The 20131-nt window shown below is 56.4% G+C and overlaps 5 protein-coding genes across 5 annotated transcripts; 2 read left to right on the forward strand and 3 right to left on the reverse strand.

Moving 5' to 3' along the window:
• Positions 1–3430: 3430 nt before the first annotated feature.
• Positions 3431–4985, forward strand: ERG27 (3-keto-steroid reductase; the record flags this gene model as incomplete). The annotated part of the gene is made up of 2 exons (XM_037318982.1): positions 3431–3501; positions 3563–4985. The coding sequence occupies 2 exons, from the start codon at positions 3431–3433 to the stop codon at positions 4983–4985; spliced, it is 1494 nt and encodes a 497-aa protein (XP_037183392.1).
• An 80-nt stretch (positions 4986–5065) lies between these two features.
• On the reverse strand, positions 5066–6840 carry EF102 (MFS-type transporter EF102; the record flags this gene model as incomplete). The annotated part of the gene is made up of 2 exons (XM_037318983.1): positions 5066–6283; positions 6436–6840. The coding sequence occupies 2 exons, from the start codon at positions 6838–6840 to the stop codon at positions 5066–5068; spliced, it is 1623 nt and encodes a 540-aa protein (XP_037183391.1).
• Positions 6841–9147: 2307 nt separating this feature from the next.
• On the reverse strand, positions 9148–9973 carry qcr6 (Cytochrome b-c1 complex subunit 6; the record flags this gene model as incomplete). The annotated part of the gene is made up of 4 exons (XM_037318984.1): positions 9148–9212; positions 9296–9412; positions 9608–9719; positions 9887–9973. 4 exons carry the CDS (start codon positions 9971–9973, stop codon positions 9148–9150), a joined length of 381 nt encoding a protein of 126 aa, XP_037183390.1.
• A 687-nt stretch (positions 9974–10660) lies between these two features.
• On the reverse strand, positions 10661–11505 carry CGCA056_v003728 (UPF0664 stress-induced protein; the record flags this gene model as incomplete). The annotated part of the gene is made up of 2 exons (XM_037318985.1): positions 10661–11167; positions 11224–11505. The coding sequence occupies 2 exons, from the start codon at positions 11503–11505 to the stop codon at positions 10661–10663; spliced, it is 789 nt and encodes a 262-aa protein (XP_037183395.1).
• Positions 11506–17359: 5854 nt separating this feature from the next.
• CGCA056_v003729 (4-hydroxy-4-methyl-2-oxoglutarate aldolase) lies at positions 17360–18113 on the forward strand (the record flags this gene model as incomplete). Its single annotated transcript, XM_037318986.1, has 2 exons — positions 17360–17773; positions 17838–18113. The coding sequence occupies 2 exons, from the start codon at positions 17360–17362 to the stop codon at positions 18111–18113; spliced, it is 690 nt and encodes a 229-aa protein (XP_037183394.1).
• Between the last annotated feature and the right edge of the window lie 2018 nt (positions 18114–20131).

A 20131-nucleotide genomic window follows, 5' to 3' on the forward strand; every position in this document is an offset into this window, starting at 1 on the left:
AATGGTAGGCGGTAGTCATTGATGCATTGGCTTCGTTCAGCGTAACTAGCTGCTGGCGTGAGGAGGCGGGACTTATTTCAGCCCGAATTTCGTTCAACGTAATTAGAGATCTGGTGTGGAACCAAGATAGATTCGCGAATTCAGTAAAATTCATTGGGCCATGAGAAAATTTGTTCTGCATTCGAGAGTACAATCGTGTGGTGAAATGATGATGAAGTAGTGTCAACTGCGGACAGATCTGCGAATGCCAAAGTCGCAACATTGAGCGCGGCGGCGGAAACATCGGCATTCGATTTTCCAGCTCTTACATCAGGGAGTGGACATTTGTGCGCTCTTCTCACGTGTCCAGACACAGATTCATCCTTAGGATAGCTTGAACCTTGGCCACCACCGAAGTTACATAGGCCAGGACGCCCCTTCTCCAGCTCAGCCACTTGATCTTTGGACTTCTTACAAGGTGTGGTAACGTTAAATCTGGTCAAATTCTGCTGGCCCGATCATTGGACTCAGCTCAGCCTGTCCGCATGACCGCATGATCACAGAACCGTGTAACTGCCCGCCTGCCCACTGCCTTCCGAGAGGTCAGCGCGGCCTACGTATGTGGTTACACAACAGGTGAAATTCGGTATTGAAGACCTCTGATTTAAGCCATTGGATACGATTGAGTAGGGCTGTTTCCCAGCCACCTCGACTTTCACCGAAATCCTCGCGGCTCCTTTGCCAACTCACCAATGCATCAATCATCTTTCCGCATCGCAACAACACGTCACTTCAGCCGCAGGTTCATGCACTTTCATATAACTCTCTGGTCATTCTATTGGCAGGAAGCAGACTGTAGTGTGTGCATACATAGCTCTGCCTTGTGAAACCATCCACTTCAGACTTCACTCCCGCCGGGTTAGGCTTCAACACATGCGACATGCGACATGCGGCAAGTAAGCTGCTACATACAAAGTGTAAAAAGCTGCTCTCGGCATTTTAAACGTCTAAATTTCTCACCATTAATATGATTGTGTGAAAATATTGTCAACACTGCCCCGGGCAACATCACCGACATGCCCTCCATCGCATTTCATGCCCCATTCCGGGTAAAGAACCTAATTGTTAATTCTATGGGTCGATAGAGCGACTCTCAGAGAACCCCGGACTCATCACCCGACATGATGGAGCCAATCACATTATATTCTCGAGGTCAGCCCAAAGCCACCATCGCTTGCCACGCGTCGGCCGGTCAAGATATGCAAGTGAATCGAGAACAACCTTGACAGACATGTGGCAGAGAATTGAAACAATTTCATGAGGGTCGGCTGCAGATTGACCTTCGTACCCAACGTGCTAGTGCTTCTTGTGCTGGCACTGTTGGTCTCAGCGGTGTTCTCGCAGCTGCGTGCCGACGTGGACTTCACTGTTTCCATTTGATGATATCTAGGCATTGCAGATATCCTGCAGATGCACACTCCGAGTATTTAAACCTAGCAGGTGAGTTGCATCCGGCCATTCCAAGGTGGTGCTGTTGCTGAGTCCTACCTTATCTTCAGGAAGATGCGACGTCCGCTACCTCGTGACCAGAGAAGGCAAGACCAACCTCCGAGGCTGTGTAGCCGGGCGTCTGCATCATGCAAGACAATCTGTAATCACCATAAAGAGAATTGTCATTAGCTTGTCGATTTGGTGAGAAAATGCGTAGGGGCGACACATCACTGGCGGGGCTCTGCCTTTTCCGTCTGTCACACCTCCAGTCTGTTTATGCCCCTCACTATCGGCACCTCCGATATCCATTGTGATTTCTGCTCACTGCGCAACACTGGTTGTCGATATGATCAGGGGGTTGTGCGCGTATTTGGCAGCTTTGAGTTGGCCATAGGAAGGGGGTTCGGAGGGTCTCCCGCGGTCATGGCAATGCACTGTGTGAGATGACTGTAGACTAAGTTTGGGCTAGCGATCTTTTCTGCGCGGATGGCTGAAGATCTCTCAATGTCTCAGTGGAATAATTCAAGACGAGTCGGAATGGTGGCGAGGTTCGCGATAGTCTTCTCTTGCGAGCGAACAGTTTACCAAGCTTTTGCAGTTGACGACATTGAAAGCAACAAACCCACCTTTTGCGCTCCCAAGCAAGTAAGAGCGATCAAATCGACCAATCAAGTCAATCATTGATGAACTTGCTAGAGCTATTTGAACAATCAAAGCAGAGTCAAAACAAGGAAATCTCCATTTCCGATGCCCTAGCGGCTTGAGCCAATTCCAAGAACTCTCTTGGGAAGCGTGTACATGTTGCTAGGCAAGATTCAACTGCATCTGTTCTGATCCTCAAATAGTCAAGTCAGTCAAGTCATTCGCATGACACGCTCGAGCCAATCAAACAAGCTAAGCAGCTACAGAAGAGAATCAAGTCAAGCATAGGACCACTAAGCAGCTCTAACAAATTGAACAATCAAACAAAAAAAGGGTGGGGTTTGGACTTTTTGACCATCAGCTTGATTGATTGATTGATTGATTGATTGATTGATTGATTGATTTAGATAGATTTGAATGCCAATCAATTTTCAATCAAATCAAATCGACCGCGATTTGCCAGCAGACAACTTGACTGATTTGGTTCAGCTACAACCAACAAGTCCGAGACCATCAAACCATCAAGTATTCGTAGAACGCAAGCAACCAGGTTTTCCCCATGAAAATAGCGATCACAAACTACGCCATCATCACAGCGATTCTTTCTTGTCGAACCTGCTCAATTCAGTCATTTGATTGGCTTACTGCTCGCGTTGCCCACGGCATGATCAGCGCCACAGCACTCACAGCAACCACAAGTACCTCGAATCCGTATTCGCATTTCTCTTATTCGGCATCTTCGGGACCAATCAACAGCGCCATCAACAGATCGGATCTGCAGGGTGAATCTGACAGGTACCGATTCCTGCGCCTCAATTCAGCTTATCCAGGGCCGGAAACAAAATGGCACGATATGGAAGAGATTGATCCCGGGATTGCGTTCTAGGTGTTGCTGATGTCGAACGACGCGGAACAGTCTCAGCCGCTGTGCGTCACCTGTTTTAACAGTGACAGTGACCTAGTGACTGACACATGCTTCGACCACTGCAAAAACGTGCCCGGGGCCCAGAAGGACCCACAGGAGCATGGAACACTGCGAAAGCACCAAAAGCACTGAGCACAGCAATTCGATGCGACTTCCCAAAGGGGAAGCAACCTTAAAAAGCTATGGCTGGCCCTGGCTGGGCGCCGCTACGTCCCGTCGCCGATCCGTCCGAAATTTGGAGCGTGTGCACCGATAATTAAGACTCTCTTCTGCAGTCTCACCGCCAAACCTCAAACCCGACGACATCCCTTCTTGCGCTTTTCCTTCTTCTCTTCTCGCAAAATCTTTTTTTGTCATTTCTTTCTAGCAAGACCCAATTGACCCGAGACAACCATGATTGCGGCACCCTGGGACAAGGTTCCGCCCCACGAACAGCTCTTCGTCCTCGTCACCGGCGCAAACAGGTGTGACATGCCCCCTTTTGACCTCCCGACTGCATCGCAACTGACAATACCCCCCCACCAGTGGTGTTGGCCTCGGAATCTGCGAACGCCTGATCGACGACTTCCTCGCGACCCGCCCCCTCTCCGCCCACCTGATCTTCATCCCGACGACCCGCTCCGTCCGCAAGTCCCGCGAGACAATCTTCCACCTGAAGCAGCACCTCGCCCAGACGGCCACCACCTCCTCCGCCCTCCGCTCCCGCGCCGGCCCCGACTACCACCCCGACGACACCACCGCCCGCGTCCACCTGCTCTCCGTCCAGCTCGACCTCTGCGACCTGCCCTCCATCTACGCCTGCGCCACCACCCTCGTCGCAGGCCACATCGCCGACCCGACCGCCCCCGAAACCCACCCCTACAAGATCCCCCGCCTCGACTCCCTCATCTTCAACGCCGGCTTCGGCGGCTGGACCGGCCTCGACTGGGCCGGCCTCTTCACCTCCATCTTCACAAAGGGCCTGCTGCCCGTCCTCACCTGGCCGAGCTTCAAGCTCGCCCGCCCCGGCGCCGTCCTGAACCAGCGACCCGTCCGCTCCGACCTGGTACCCAACGAGTCCCCTGATAACCCCCTCGCCGTCGCCTCCGCTTACGATACCAAGCCTTCCTCCCCCGTCCTCGGCGAGGTGTTTTGCGCCAATGTCTTTGGCCACTACGTCCTCGCCCACGAGCTGCTGCCCCTGCTGAGCCGCGAGTCTGCTGACCAGAGTCCTGGGCGCGTCGTCTGGACGAGCAGCATCGAGCCGCTGGCGCGCCACTTTAGGTTAGACGATTTCCAAGGTGTTGAGACGGAGGGTCCGTACGAGAGCTCGAAGCGGCTTACGGACGTGCTGGCCCTCACCTCCCACCTGCCGTCGACTAGGAGAATCTCAGAAAAGTACTTCACGCCCGAGGAGGAGGAGACTGCGCAGCGCCTCCCCGTGCGGCCGTCTTTCTATCTCACCCACCCGGGCGTCGTCGCCTCAAATTTGTTCCCCGTGCCGTTCCCTTTTATCCTCTTCTATGCATACAAGTTCGCGCTGTACCTCGCGCGGTGGTTGGGCTCGCCGTGGCACCCGGTGACGTGGTATGGCGGCGCGGTGGCACCGGTGTGGCTCGCGCTGCAGGACGACGAGACGTTACAGGAGCTGGACGCGAAGAAGATCAAGTGGGGCAGTGCGGCGAGCGTAACGGGCCGGGCGGAGGTGAAGAAGACGGAGGTCGAGGGGTGGGGGTGGGAGGGCGCCGTGGAGGACCGGGAGAGCCTCGCGCGGGATCCGGCGACGGGGGTGCTACGGAAGGTTGTGGGCCGGCATCCGCAGGCGCGGGACCTCACGCCGGACCAAATTGTGGACTTTGAGGAGCTGGGGTGCAAGGTGTGGGCGGAGATGGAGCGGTTAAGGAGGCAGTGGGAGGAGTTCTTGGAGATTCGCGGAGGCAGTATGGCGCAGGCTAACGGGAAAGCATAGAATTGTACAATGTTCATGACGGGGTATCGATACTACTACTACTATAATGCTAATCACACACGCTCCTACTACTGCTACTGCTACGCCGCCCGCGTGCCCGCCTGATCTGATCGCACACGGCGGAGGCTCACTCTATCACTACGCCCAAACAGGCCCAGCATCATGGGCAGCGGCACAATCAGGACAGCAAGAACAGCCTGGAAGATGAGCGCGTTCTTCATATTTCTCGGCGGAGACGCCGTCTCGGGGGCTTGCAGCGCATCAGAGATGATAATGAAGATCGCCCCGAGGAGCTGGCCGCCCGCCCAGGCGATGGTGCTCGTGACCTCGGGGGACACCGGGTGCGACAGCTCGATGAGCAGCTCGAGGGCCACGGGGACGAGGGAGAAAGACGCGGCACCAAGCACAGCAAGAACGACGTACGGCCCGGCGATGTTGCGCGTCTCGGGCATCCAGATGAAAACCAGGTATGCGAGCCCAATCACTGGGACGGCGGTCTTGATGGCAAGCAGGAAGGCCTTTGTGCGGTCGAGGATCGGGGACGTGATTGCCGATGCGACCAGCCCGACCACAATCAGCAGCGCGCCCGCGATGCCGGCCTCCTCGTCGGAGAAGCCGTAGGGCTGCATCATCTGGTTGAGCAGCGAGGAGACGGAGTTGAAGAAGCCGACGTAGAAGGCGTACGGGACGAGGACGAGCCACAGCTCGAGGGAGCGGGAGACGATGGCGAAGGACTCGCGGATGCCGAGCTTGAGGGTGCGCGAGGAGGGGGCGACCGGGGTGGGGGGCCGCGCGGGGATGAAGAAGGAGGGGAGGGCGGCGACGGTGGAGATGATGGAGACGTAGAGCACGCCGTTGGACATGTCTTGGGGGGAGGACACCCAGAAGGGCACGATGAGCTGGCCGAGGGCGGCGCCGAGCGGGTTCGCGAGGGAGGTGAGGGCGGTGGCGGCGACGCGGCCGCGGGTGGTGAACCAGAGGTCGGAGTAGCGGGTGGGCGCGGCGAGGACGAAGGGCTGGGCGAGGCCGGTGAGGATCTGGCCGAACATGACAACGCCGAAGTTGCCGCCCGTCGGGGACTTGGAGTGGGAGCCGGCGAAGCGGACCCAGTTGCCGATGAGGATGAGGGCGGCGGCGGTCATGAAGGAGGGTTTCGGGCCGCGGTGGAGGATCTTGATGGTGAGCGGGAAGATGGCGACGAAGGCGAACATGAAGGCGGTGGAGAGCCAGTTGATGGCGGACTCGGAGACGTTGTAGTACGTCGCGGCCGTTGAGGCGACGGGGCCGAAGGTGAGCCACTGCGGATGGGTTAGTTTATGCTCTTACTCGGTTACAGGTGAGGTGAGAACTTTAAGTAGATGTGGCTTGCGCAGGCACGAATCACGATGTATCGATCCCCGTGTCTGAGACGGCAGATGAGCGTAAAGAGACAACATGAGAATACACTTACATCCCACGACACAATGACATTCAGCAGCGTCAACTGCGCCAGCCCGAACCAGCGGCGCTTATACGTGCGGTACTCCGTCGCCGTGCCCTCCATCACGGACCCGTTGTCGTCGCCGCCGGCGACAGCATCGGAGTAGGGCTGCTGGTGCTGCTGCTCCGCGCCGGGTGCGTTGTCGCGGGACCCGGGCGTGTCCACATTGCGCAGCTCGTACTCCTCGTCGCCCAACTTGCCGAAGCCGGGGCCGGCGGGGCGGAGGCCGCTGTTCGGCATCGCTTTCTTCTCCCCTTCGGACGTCGTGGTCGAGGCGTCTTGCTGCGTGATTGTCGTCGTCGCGGCGTCGGTGATGTTGTTGTCGTCGGTGGCGGGTGAGACCTTTGAGGTCTTGGGACGGAGGGAGAAGGGCATTTTTCAAGACGCGGAATTTGGGCCTAAGCCTAGGCCGCTGTCGACTAAAACAGGGGAGGGGGGTAAGGTGGATTGGCGCTGGCGCGGGAGATGAGCTTAGGCTCGTCTTGGCGGGGGTGGTCCTTGAGTGCGCTTGTCGATTTCTCCCCTTGCTTTGCGTGCGTCCGATGTTGGCTTTCGTCTCAGAGTTCTGGGTCGGCACGTCGTGGAGGGGGGCGGGAGATGGGGTTCCCGGCGCAGATGGCGATGGGAAACATGGGAGAAGCAAGCCGGAGGGGGAGGGAAGGCCAAGAGAGAGAGAGAGAGAGAGAGAGAGAGAGAGAGAGAGAGGATGGGAGGGTTGGTTGATAAAGGTGTTTAAAAAGGGCTGAAGATAGATGGGCAGGGGATGGAGGGGGAAAAAAGGGCCCTGCAGTTGCATGGTGCTTTTGTTGGTGTTGCATCCCATCTGTGCTCTTGACTGTTCGGGGGAAGCGTACTGGTATGGGAATAGTCTTGCACATGTAGCCGAGATGATCCATGGGAGCGCTGGGCAGAATAGAGATATGCACATTGACAGAGTCTGGAACCGAGACGGCTGAGGCATAGTGTACGGTATCCATACATATCCATACATACATACGTCCAGACAAGTAGAAAGACAGAAACACAGACGGGTTGGTTTGGTTCGCCCACTCTCCCACAGCGGCAGCACGTCCCGGACGGTTGCGCTCCAAGTTGAGAATATGAATTTCACCAGGGGACCTAGCGCCCGGTCCGAATCCACCTCGCGTGTCCCTCAATCAGACTGCGGTTCGATTTCGTAAGGGAAAAGAGCGTTCTGGGGCGGCGCTAAAGTGGCTTTCATTGTAAAACAGACCACCGCAGAACCAAAAGTGAGGCGGAACGGCTTTAGGGTCGGTTCATGTTCATGCGAAAGGGGGATAGACCATGATCGCTGGCACGAACCGGTGCATAAAGACACTCGAACCGCTGCCAGAAACCCAAATTGCTAGACAGCTCCTCGCAGTGTGTGAGCGGGCCGGAAGAGAGAGATAAGATGCTCACGCTTCACATGTCGTGTAATGAAACCACCTGCAGAACAGCACAACCACCACCAACCAGCACACTCAGGGACGAGGAGATTGGGGCGTCAGATGGCCCCGTCGCAGAAGACGTCCGTTGGCTGGAACCGAAGTCCTGCGACGGGCCTAAACGGGCATAACCAGCTCGACATTGCGGGGAACGAGACCGGGGGGCCGGCTTGCGTGATTGGCCCGCTTCTCGGCCGATTTGATCGCTTTTGGGGAGGGTTCCGGGCGGAGGGACGGAGGGGGGAGGGTCAGCAGGGACCGGCAGGCTTGCCGAAGACTGAAGTTCTTTTTTGATGTGCCTGGTCTGGACTCTGTGCGCCATTGCAACGACGGGAACTCTACGGCGCTTTCGATATGGAGCTGTTCTTTCTTGGACGATGTTGCAGAAAGTTGAGCGGCTGATATCAGGAATGAACATGTTCCTACTTTGAAGACATGGTGCGAAGATCATTTGGTGTAGGAGTTTTCTCAATAGAAACCGTCGATGCGGTGCTTTGCCGCAGGGCAGCAGATGCCCTACCACAGGCTCCATTTCTTCGCTCCTTCATCGCGCCATCGATGCTCGTCTAGGGTTGCTTTGAAGGGATCTACCTTCTGCAGCCGCTCCAGACAATCATACGAGTTTCCTGATTCGGTCTTGTGGTCGTGATATCTAAAGTTGCCTCGTCTCTGATATCTCATCACGGATAACGTCTCGGGCCAGACCAATATCTCAAAAGTCGTCGACTCTCAGTTTGTAATTGGGTGAGTGATCATAGAGGGATCACCATCTCATCTCACCAAAATCTGCCGAGCAACCCTGCCTCAAGCAGGACAAAGCACCACGGCCTCAGCGACGCTGCTTCTCACCATCCAAATGGCCGCGAGTAAATCAAGAGGAATCTATTGCGGGCGATGCCTATGGTACAAAAGACAAGGGGGTTCTGGCGCCGCATCAAACCAGCCGGGCCCGTAACAGAGCCGCAGGCCAAGCTCGACGCACACACCTATTGCGATACAGATTTGTCGATCCCGCCGGCGGGGGGAGGGGGAGGCGGGACCGAGAATTGTGCTTTGCTAAAACGGTCGTCTCGTCTCATCGCGGCATCCGCCACCACGTCTTCACATCGTTACGGCCCATACCTTCTATCAAGATCTGAATGCCGATGCCGCTCCCGTTGGTGTCGTTATAACCGACACCGTGAGATGAAACTTCGCTGACGACCGCTGATTATCGTGACTTGCGAAGGCACGTTTACTTGAGCTGGGCCCAGAGCTTGGGGGCGGCGCATTGGGTGGCGCAGTGGGCGAGGTGGAAGACTGGGAGACATGTCAGCCATGATCCTGTTTGACGGCCTCTTGATGTTTCCGAGGCCTCATTGAATATCCGCCTCGCAACTTACACTCCTCAACGCAGTCCTCCTGGGCACCGTCCTCGGAGTCGGCGGCCGCCGTGACGCGCTCGACGCACTCGTCGTAGTGGTGCTTGGCCGGTGCGCAAGCCTTGGACTCCTTGCACGCTGCACACGCCCAAATGTCAGCATTTCTCATGTCCTCCAATGCGATGTGGTGTTTTCAGCCCGTCTGCGCGGTGGTCCGATGACGTCCGCGTCGATATTGCGGCATGTACGCAAAATTGCTCATGTGCGTCATCGACTGGTATCGCGATGCGTAGATTCGGGTTCGACCGCGGGGGGCGGGGTAGGAAAACCGACCTTCCTCGATGGTGTCCTTGGGGTCGACGACCTCGTCATCGTCCTCCTCTTCCTCCTCCTCCTCTTCCTCCTCCTCCTCGTCGTCCTTGGTCTCCTCGGCGGGGGTCTCCTCCTGCGGACATGGTTAGCGGATGCCCTGTAGCACTGCAACTGCACAAAATAGCTGCCGCAGCCTGCGTGATCGAGGCCGTTCGAGAACCGCAAAGGGCCGTCCTTTTACTCCGGACTACGGCAACAATTTGCGCAGAAAGCTCGTCTCTGTTTTTTTTTTTCTCTCACCTCTTCGGCGGCAGGAGCCTCGGCCTCGACGGTGGCCCACGGCATGGCGGCCTCGGCGAGGTCGGTGATGGTGTCCCAGATACCCATTGTGGCAGAGGTTGTGCGGCTCACTCAATGGCTTGACGTGATGTCGTCGTAGATGGCGTGGATGGAAAAGGTGGTCGGGAGCTTTCGGCTGGTTGAGGACGAAAACTGGGTGTCTGAATCGGCTCGTAAGTTATTCCCAATTGGTCGTTTTTGATTGGCTACGGTGGAATGGCTCATTGACGAATGACTAAGCGGATAGTTGAGTTGCAGCCACAAGCGCAGAAGACCAGCAGCGCCAGCCACATCACTCGCCAGCTGCCACCACCTTGGGTGCACTGCATTTCGCGCCTCAGTTTTTTTCGTGGTTCAAAGCTCCAAGCTATGTACTGTCACCGTCACATGAAAAACGCTGCGCAGCGCGGCCCAGACAGGAAATCTTATCGCGTGGTCGCGCATGCTTGCGTAAAAGCTCCAATGTTAGAGCCGGTCGTGGCGGCCCCGACCAGCTATCTCTTACAAGTCACCGTACATACAATAGAAGTGCCCGTTGCCCCGGGGCATGCACCGTCTGCTTGGCCATATCCATTCTCTACTTTGATGTTCGTTAAGAAACACAGGTTCCGCCGCCGCTAGTGTAGATGCTGTCAGGAGAAGGAAAGTAAAACGGAAAAAGTACAATTCTGTAGGGAGCGGAATACAGCAAGGTATCGATGCAAAACGTTAGTCATGAGCCGTCCCGGCAACTCATCATGATCTGTCCGACTCCTCGCGAATGTGATCTTCGAGTCGCATGCTGAGCGTCTGCGCCTGCGCCTCGTCGTAATCTGGTGGCGGCTCGTCCGGTCGTCGGTTCTGGCTGCCCGAACTTGCTGACCTGCTCACCGGCTGCTGAGGGGCGAGGTTGCTCGATGCTTCGGCGCCTCCGCCCTCCGTCGCCTCGTACGCCGGCAGCGGCTCGTCCGGGATGTTGACCGTTTGTCCCGTCTCCTGCTGTAGTCGCCTGACGTGCTCCAATCGCTCCTTCAGCTCCTCGAACCTCTGCCTGAACTCGCTGTGTCCACCCTCCTTGAAGCTCAGCTTAAGCTCGACCCTCGGAATGTCGGCAGGTACGCCACCTCCAGGGACCGGCACGACGGTGGCAGACCAGTACCACGCGCCGAAGAACGGCGAGCCCACATACGTGTCGACACAGTTGAGAATAGGCGCGTGAAACGACTTGAACTCGGGGGTTGGCCTTGCGGGAATATAGATAACCTGGAAAGAGTTCGTCAGCCAGCGCCATATCTTGGGAGCCATCGCGAATTACGTACCCGTTGCGTTGTGATGTATACCGTCCCGTCACTGCTTTTTTGCGTGAATGGCGTCCGGCCTTGTTGCAAAGCCTTGGGTACAGACAGGTCGAGGCTGATTTTCGCATTGGACCTGTGTCTGATGTGCTCGTGAGGTAGAGGGTTGATGTCACCCGTCTGGGTGATCATGACCCAACTGTCGCCATGGTCAGAATCCAGTCGGGCCTGGGCGAGCTCTCGTTCCCTCTGGACGGTGCGGGCAATGGTAAGGGCATGCTGCTCTTGCAGATACTGGTCCGTCATGGTGGACGGGGACCGTGTGGGGTGGGAGAGCGAGCAGAAGAGGTTGACGGCGGGGTACCACGGACTCTGACCGGGACGCCGGCGTGGTGATGGGGCTTTTGCGGCGTGGGACGGAAGGGTGAAGGGGAAGCAGAGGCAGAGGCAGAGGCAGGAGTAGAGGCATAGGACAGGACCCGACACGGAGGGACGTACTTTATTGACATTTTGAAGGGGAACGGCTCTCGCAGCTGCAGCGCAGAGCTTCCTAGTTCGTCTCAGCAGCGAGTTGAGGGTTGCGTGGGAGTGGGCAAGGTCGGTAGCGGCAGGGCTTGCAGAGAAGCTTCGGAGATCTGGATGCTTGTGGTGGGGTGGATCCCTGAGGCACAGGGGAGGTACCTAGTAGTAGCAGTGGGCGTGGTGCCGCGTTCTGGGCAGCGGCGGAGGCGGCGTCCGCGGCGTTGGCGGGTGGTGGTGAAGGGCCTTGGACTCTGATACAGGTTGAGAGAGGGAGGAAGCAGAGGCCGGTCGATAGCGCCAGGTAGCTGCGGATAAAGAGGGCAAGGTAAGGCAAGGTGAAAGTCAGGTCGGCAAGGTAAGGTATGGTAGGGTTAAGGCCGGCAGGGTTAGTTGCGTGAGCCGTGAGGTATAGAGGTAGGCAGGTACACAGATACTTGGAGAAACAGCGCCAGTAGGAGTTGAGGTTGGAACAAGGCAGACGTTTGGATGAGGCACTGCTCTGCTCTGCCTGCTAGTAGGTGGTGTGTCTGTCTGCCCCTCTAGGCCTCAGAAGGGCGACAGTCCGAAGCTGCTAGTAAGACGACGGTGGCTGGGGAAGTTCGGATGCGTAGGTAATAGAGGTGGGGGCAGGTGCCGTGACAGACAAAACAATGGTGTGATGGGATGGGATGGCCAGGCGGGCAAGCAAGCTTGTAGCAATTGACGCTCATCAACCTGAGGTGAGATGGGCGTGTATGCGGATAAGGTCGACAAGGTGACAAGGTGATGGACGAGTGCGTGCCCTTGTTGAAGGTGACGGGACTAGGTGAGGGAGGAGACGGGAAGTACCTGGCGGTACGAACGAATGCTGCCCGGATAGACAGCGGTAGCGGTGCCCGGACGGAAGACTGCACAAAACGGGCGGATCCAATGGGGACGGAGGGCGTGGTTAGTGCTCCCAGGTTGAGGTGACTGGCTGGTGTCTCTGTATGGCTGAGTCTTTCTGATTCTGTTTGTCTGGGTCGGGGGTCCTGGTCTGAAGGTTCTGGGTTTGGGTCTGGTTCTAGGCCCAAATCTGGAGAATGTTGGCTGCGGCACCGTGCTTTGGATTTTTGCGGCATGGACGGGAAGTGACGACGACATTGATCGATTGGGAGTTGTTTGATGCCTGGTGCTTGGTTGTCACTTGTTTGCTCCTCGACATATCATCTTTCCCTCTCTCTCCATCTACCGCTCTGCCTGCGTGCTTACTGCGTCTCAGAGTTTGTTTGGCAGTTGAAGCTCTCTGAGAAGTGATTGCCCCAGCTTGTCCCCAACCTTTTTCCCACAGATGAAGAATGATGTAGAGTTTGGTATCCGTGCGAATAGAATCCTTCTCGTTCGTCCGCCAGCTGCAGCTGCAGCGAGAGAGGTGTGGACGAGGTGCCAGCGACATGGGCCCTGCTGGTCAGAACTGCTGCAGCCCAGAGAATCTGGACGAATAGGCTGGGCGCTTGGCCGGGGTTGGCTGGGCCGGTTCTGTGCGACCGCTGCACGCGCAGAACCTGGGAGACTTTACTTTTTGTAGCGGCCACTATCCTGTGTCTCCTCCTGGGCTGGCTTCTGTGCCTGTGCGCGCACACTGCGTCTGCAGCAACATACATGGCGTCCCACGTCCGTTGTTAATGCAATTTTGGTGAGATGCGGAGCTTGAGGCGACGTCGTCCCTGCAGCCGGCCAATCGACAGTGCCCGTGGTCTGTACTTGATCCAGACGTCCTGCGTGGTAGTCGAACCGCAGCCAACCTGCCTGGCGGCGCATTTGTGGAAAAGGTGCTCAAGCTGCCCCGTCTCTTCTCCCAGGGAGCCATGTCCATATTGATTGCTTGCCGTAATAATAAGACGTGACTAAGGACCGAGGACGGCGTCATGACTTGGGGTTGGGATCTCTAATCTCCAATACCCGGCAGGCCTTGTCGCAAGAGTGACCGCAGACCGCAGGACCGGAGACAACATGTCGCGACTACCTATCCGCACCGACCGAAGGTAGGCGTTCTATCGTGTATCTGTATCTGCAAAGGTACGATGGCCTGCGAACTAGGGACCTCGGGATGGACGCGCCGATCCTTTCGCACCCAACTTGAGCCAGGAACCCTCGTCTTGAAACAAGGCCTGCGAGGGGCAGCCGTCATGTGCAGGCCGTCGCATGGCATAGCATTGCGTTGATGTCGCCGCCGCCACGTCTGGATTGGCTCGGTGAGCCGCACTTCACCGTGATTGCAACGACAGTCAATGGAGGCTTCCGTTTGTTGCTTCGTGCCAAGGCATGGGCGTCTAGCTTGTCTCGTCGGATTTCCCAGAATGGAAGTGAACCATGTCGCTGATGGATTCGCCGAGATGATGGCCGTCATGTGAATCCAGGGACGTCGCTGTCTTGGTGCCTAAAGCTCACGAAGTCCTAGGGCAGACGACAAGTACCCGACGCGGGAGGATGACGGCTTGATAGCGAGGGAAGATAGCAATCTGGGGTGATGAAGAGACACCAGGAGGAATCTGATATTGGGCACAAGTCTAGTGTTAGACCTGAGGCTTCTGTAGCGGCCTCCGAGTGTAAGGTGGTGGCTATCGACGCCCCAACGCCTTCAAGCCGACGCAACGCGTGGCGCGGCCTGTCTCATGCGGACAAATCCCAGAGTTGTCAAGTCATCTTGCGTGTTTTGGAAAAAGAAAGAATTCGCGCGCCTCCGAGTCCTGGGTGCTGACTCGTAAATTGAAAGGCAGCGGTTCAGATGCAGGTCCAGCTTGACCCTCGACGCCCTTTCGAGTCTTGCGTCTTCTCTAGGTCTCTAGACTCTTCAGTAGGGGAAGCGGGTTGTCGTCCAGTGTTTCGCCGTCAGACACGAGGATGGTCTTCAGCGGGCCGGGACATTCCTTGACATGTCGATTGGCATTGGGACAGATGCACCATCGATGGGCCATACGTTGGAGAGAGACTCCAATGATGGGGGCAGATTTGCGGTTGCGGTTGCAGTGCGAGGGCCATGCCATGGGCGCCGCCAACGAGGTGTTTCGCTCGGCAACATGGCTGGCCGATCCAGTGACTGGTCGACTGGACTGGACCCTGGGCATGTCCAGCACCAAGGGCTTGTCCATGTCCATGTCCCTGGCGAGTGAGCGTGGGCGTCGTCCCGCTTAGAACCCGGCAACAAACGGAGATCTCTGGGGGCGTAAGCAGGGCTTGGATGAGTGGAGGTCGAGGAGCAAGACTGGAGGTGGTTGACGGTGCCAGACGGGCTCTGGAGGAGAGGACGTCGATGGGGTCAGTGACGAGAGTCCTTGTCATGTCGTTGGAGTCTCTGGCGACCTGGTATCTCCCGTCGATGCGCGATTGGTTGTAGTTGGTGAGGGGTAGGGCCAGAAATTGAGGCCAGTGTTGCATTGCCAATGATGGGCGAGGTCGATTTAGAAGACCAGGTGCAGCGGTTGCAGATTGCAGGCCGGTGAGGTGAGGGCGACAGCAATGCATCACATCTGAGATCTCGGTCAAGAACTCTGTCTAGGAAGACCCTCCGCAGCAGGTCCAAGGATGGGATTGGATTGGATACCACACTGCAGTCGAAGTTGCCTTTACTTTTTTGGCCTTTACCGAAGGTGTGCGTGCGCAGCTACGGAAGGTACTTCCAGACAGGCCCATTGGGTCGTTGTTTCCGTTTGCTTTTGATTTCCTCAAATCACGGCAAGAACTACGGATACCTGGGCATGTACTTCACTCCATGAATAGCAAGAAATGGAAGGGGGCGGCACCTGGCCAACACCCGATGCAACCGCTTTCTTTCTGTGAAAGGGAAAGGAAGGGGAGGGGAGGGGAGGAAGGGAAGCCGCTGCTCCTGCTGGTGGATGTGATAAGTGCAACTGCAACAGCAACTGCGACTGCAACTGCCTGTACTCCGTGGTGACTTCCACTTGGAATCATGAAGTGTGCGGTGCATGTGGATCTGCAGGTGCGTCCGCCTATCGCCACGTGAGGCCGGCACGATAAGATTCTTCTTTTCGGAGGCAAGAACATGGACTCTACGGATACGTATGTAGGTCTTTCCATGTCTACTATGCAATAGAAGAGCAAGTGAGGCCGGAACCTAAGGCAAACAGTCTTCTTCCCTGCCTTGCTTGCATCCCGTGATCCAATCCGACCAATTGCTTTCTTGTTCCTGCACCGCCATGAGTTCAGCTCGGCTCGGCTCTGCTCTCGCACAGAAAGGAAGGGGCGATAAACTGCTCCTGGCCGCCAACGACGGGAATTGCAGGGTGTGTTGCTGCTCGTCTCCATCTAGCCGCAGCAACTCCCACAACCAGACGAGGTAAAATCTAATACCTCAAAGGTACCCGGCTTTCACCAGCGGATCCAGACGAGTCCGCCCTGGACCAGCCAACTCATTCTTCGTCTCTTCATTCGTCTGTTCCAACTTTGACCGCCGGTCCGCCTGCTTCTGCTTCTGCTCGGTGCAGGTTCTGCCCGCCCCCTTCCAGGAACAGGAAGACGTTCCCCAGGCCACAGTCTCCATCTCGGACACTTGCAACGGTCCATTTCGAAGACGACCTCTCGACTCGTTGACCTTGCTTGGCTGATTCCCCGTCTGCTTACTCGACTACGGATACTTCCAACAAAATCTCGTCGTGCGGCGCAGCGAGCTGCATGGGAAGCGAGCGCACACAGATTATCGACTTTGCGCATTCCCCCCGCCATACAAACCTCGCTGCCATCAACAACCAGCGTCAAAACCACTCCCACTTACACCTACACCACCACCGGGTTGCCACTCGCCCAACCACCAGTCAAGTTTGCCAAGGACGGATAATACCTTACACAAGCACGGCTCGCAACACACAACACACGTTGCTCGGACATAATCCGCCAATGGCTTTGTGTGTCATGTCCAATTGAGCAGTGCAGCAGCCCCCGATGCTGCTGCAAGTTGCAACTGCACTCCAACTCCACAGTCTCACTTCGTGCTCGCCCGCGCCTATGCCTTTCCGGACTCTATTCCGGTCCGCGTCTGTCCCCTAGACCCGGTTGACGGGCAGCGGGCCACCGCTTGCTTCGGCAGCGCCTTATTCGAAGCCAATGCACCAAAGTCGGGTCGCCTCTCTCGCACCACAACGGAAGAGTCGTCGGCCTGCTTTCCCCTCTAGGCCGCCTTTACCAGGCCAAAGCTGCTGCAACGAACGTCAACCAACGCCCCTGCAGGGAACAATTGCGCGAAGCACCTGGAAGGCCGCGCACCCGTCAAGGAGACACTGCATCTGTTCGAACCTGCCGCAACGTGCCTTCCACACGTCCGTCTCCCCCACCAAACATAAGCCTCCAACCTGCATTCCAGCAAGTCCACACTGGCTTCTGGAACCCCCTCTGATTGGGCACCGACTGCCTCGGCGGCTCCCGAGCGTCGAGGATCCCCGAGCCCCGTACCGTAGCCGCGGCCAACTTCAGAGAGCCAACAACGCCATTCAATGATCGTTGCTTGTTATTGCTGAATCCTTCTCCAAATACTTGCTATCAATACCGCCTGACCGATCCTGCTGTCTTGATAACGCCATTGTCAAAGTCCAACTTTCTCGGCCGTCTCTCGCATTTCCTCTTCAGCTGTCCACTTGTTGTTGCCTATTGGCCGCTTTACGTCATAATGTCCGCCACGGAAGATGCCCGCATCGCAGCTCTCCAGAAATACACCGCCTGTGACATATCAGACGCCCTCGTCAAGCTCAAAGTCCCTGGGGCTGGATTCTTGCCCGACCTCCAGCTCCTCGGCCAATCAACCCCTGCAGCTGCTCCCATTACCATAGCACCGGCGTCCACCATACTATTTGCAAGGAAGGGTGAAAAGCTGGAGTCGCCCCCGGCCAACATCCCCAAAGACACTCATTGGGCAGACATCACCGAGCCAGGAACCATTGTGATCATCAGGCAGCCCGATGGTCAGAAGAACGCCGGCTGCGGGGGCATTATGGCCGTCAGGATGAAGGTCCGCCAAGCCAAGGCGGTCGTCGTCGTGGGTCGTGCGAGGGATCTGGACGAACTGACCAGTACGGGCCTTCCCGTGAGTTGAGTCGATTCATGTTGCGTCCGGGCGGACAGCACCAACAGTGGCTAAATGACTGCAGATCTGGTCGCGAGGCATGTCCACCGTCGGCGCAGGGGCGGAGAGCTCGCCGTGGGCAGTCCAGGTGCCAATCTCCGTTGACGGGACAGTTGTCAACCCTGGCGATCTCGTTTTTGCTGACCCAGTCAATGGAGTCGTTGTCATTCCCAAGGACAAGACCGACCAGGTGTTGGAGCTCCTGCCGAAGCTGACGGCAGCTGACGACAAGGTCAAGGAAGAAGTGCTGAAAGGCACGAGCGTCTTTGACGCCTTCAAGGCTCACCGGAGCAACCTCTAGCTCCTGTCTACTACTGCTGCAGGTTATGATTGGATTATGCAGTCAAGTGTTTGAATAAGGCGGTCAGACAACAGAAACATGCTCTGAACGAAGACGATCCCGCCAGCCACCGCCGACTTGTCCATTCAAAGCCCCAGTGCCCGTCACCGCGCTCCTGTGCCGTTGATCCTCCGTCATCGACCTGCTCTAATCACCTCCCGAAGAGGTAGTTGAAGGAAAGACGTCCATCCCGAAAAACCTCCCGTCTCCGCCCAACCAGCCAAGACCGCTTACAACCCTATATCCCCTGCCCGCCCTTCGGTGCCCCAAGGAACGCACTGATCTTTTCTGTGTATTGGTATCCATCCCTAGAACCCTACCGAGTCCCAAAGGTCCCTTTTGCCAAACCCAAAACCCCGACTGTTGCCGGCTTATTCGGCAGCTGGGCCCTCGTCGTCGGGTTCCAACACACCAGGGTCTCCAGGGTACCTGTCAGATATCACATTCCCAGCGACGGGGAGTAATATCGAGGCCAGGGCGCTAGGACGTGGAAAAAATCCCTCTCAAAGATGGGGGAAAAAAAGCACACACAAAAAGGCTCCTCTCGCTTGACAGAGTTTCGATTGGCATGGTTACCTGATCACATGGGACCGGGCTGGTCGACGCCCTCCGACTCATGGTTCCGGGGAGGGGGCCGAGATTGATATCACTGCCACTTTTCGGGAGTCGTATCCTCGCCTTTCCGTCCCGCTGTGTGCAGCTTTTCAGTAACGTAAACTCTTTCATGATGCTCAACGTTCCTGACGTTATTGTGTCTGTGTTCTCTTGCCTGACCATCAACACTGTCCCATGATGCTCGGACAATCGTCTCGTAGGCTTGATAAACTCCAACCCAGAAGGCCTCGGTAGCTCACAGAAAGAGGCGTTGATGTGGCAAAGATCGTCGTCAAGGACCGTAGCCTGGTCTAGTCACACCTTCCGGCAGATATGATACCATGCAGCAGTCGAACGACCCCAAAATCTATAGTAGATACTACCGAACCCGCCCTGTCACCTGTCCTCTGTCACAGGCACGTTCACCGGACCCTTCGCAAGAGACAGCCTAATTCTTCCAGCGGCTGCCCGGCTATCTTTCCTGTGTACCATGTACCCTTAAAACTATATGTCGATCAAGAACAATGGCAGTTGAGACGACGATGATGGAAACAAAAATAACGACGATAGTAAGGCAGAGTACACTTGAGCCCGCAAAAATAGGTAGCAGGTCATTCGTCAGTCTAGCAGCAGCAGCGGCAGGCGACAGAGTTAAAACAACGCCATCACAATCACTAAGCTTGTCTTCGTGGACCTCTGTGCCAATGACGGCCGCGGCGCCCGGCGTCCGAGACCGCGATGTGACGGAGCTAGACAAGTCCAACGACGTGAGAACGCCAAAACATGCACCGTCATCCCTCAATCACTGTACTCGGCAGCAGTAGCTCAATTAGTCTTGAACTTGACTCCCACCGTGACATCTTACGCACACGCAGCGTGTCATACATCATCACCACACTGGAAAGTAACGACACAAGCTTCATAAAAACGAACGGCGCAAAGTTTGCTTTTTCTATGTATGATCATCATCAATTCATAAACGTTGCCCATTTCATGAGAAGCATTAGGCAGCATGATGGCGGTGGCGTTGGCGTTGGTGTTGTGTCCCTCTCCGTGTCCATGTGTGTGTGTGTGTGTTTGTATACAAGGAAAAAAAAAATGGAAAAGGAAAAAACCAAACTCTGCCCAGTGTTCCCAACACCCCAATGCAAGACGACACACACACACACACATCACACACACACACACAGGTAGAAGGAAACCAAGCGGGGAGGGGAAAAGGGAGAAGAGACCAAAAGACCATGAGACAAAAACACACTCGACATGAAAACTCCCCCAATCTCCCCAAATAAAAAAAAATGTGTTCCTAGCAGAGCCAGCGCCGGGCTGAGCCGCGATTCGCCTCCAATCGGAGGATGACGAGGGGCCATGGGCCTTGGGCGGTG

The sequence above is a fragment of the Colletotrichum aenigma genome (genome assembly GCF_013390185.1).
Source record: "Colletotrichum aenigma strain Cg56 chromosome Unknown KSG_Cg56_contig02, whole genome shotgun sequence".
Taxonomy (NCBI): Eukaryota; Fungi; Ascomycota; class Sordariomycetes; order Glomerellales; family Glomerellaceae; genus Colletotrichum; species Colletotrichum aenigma.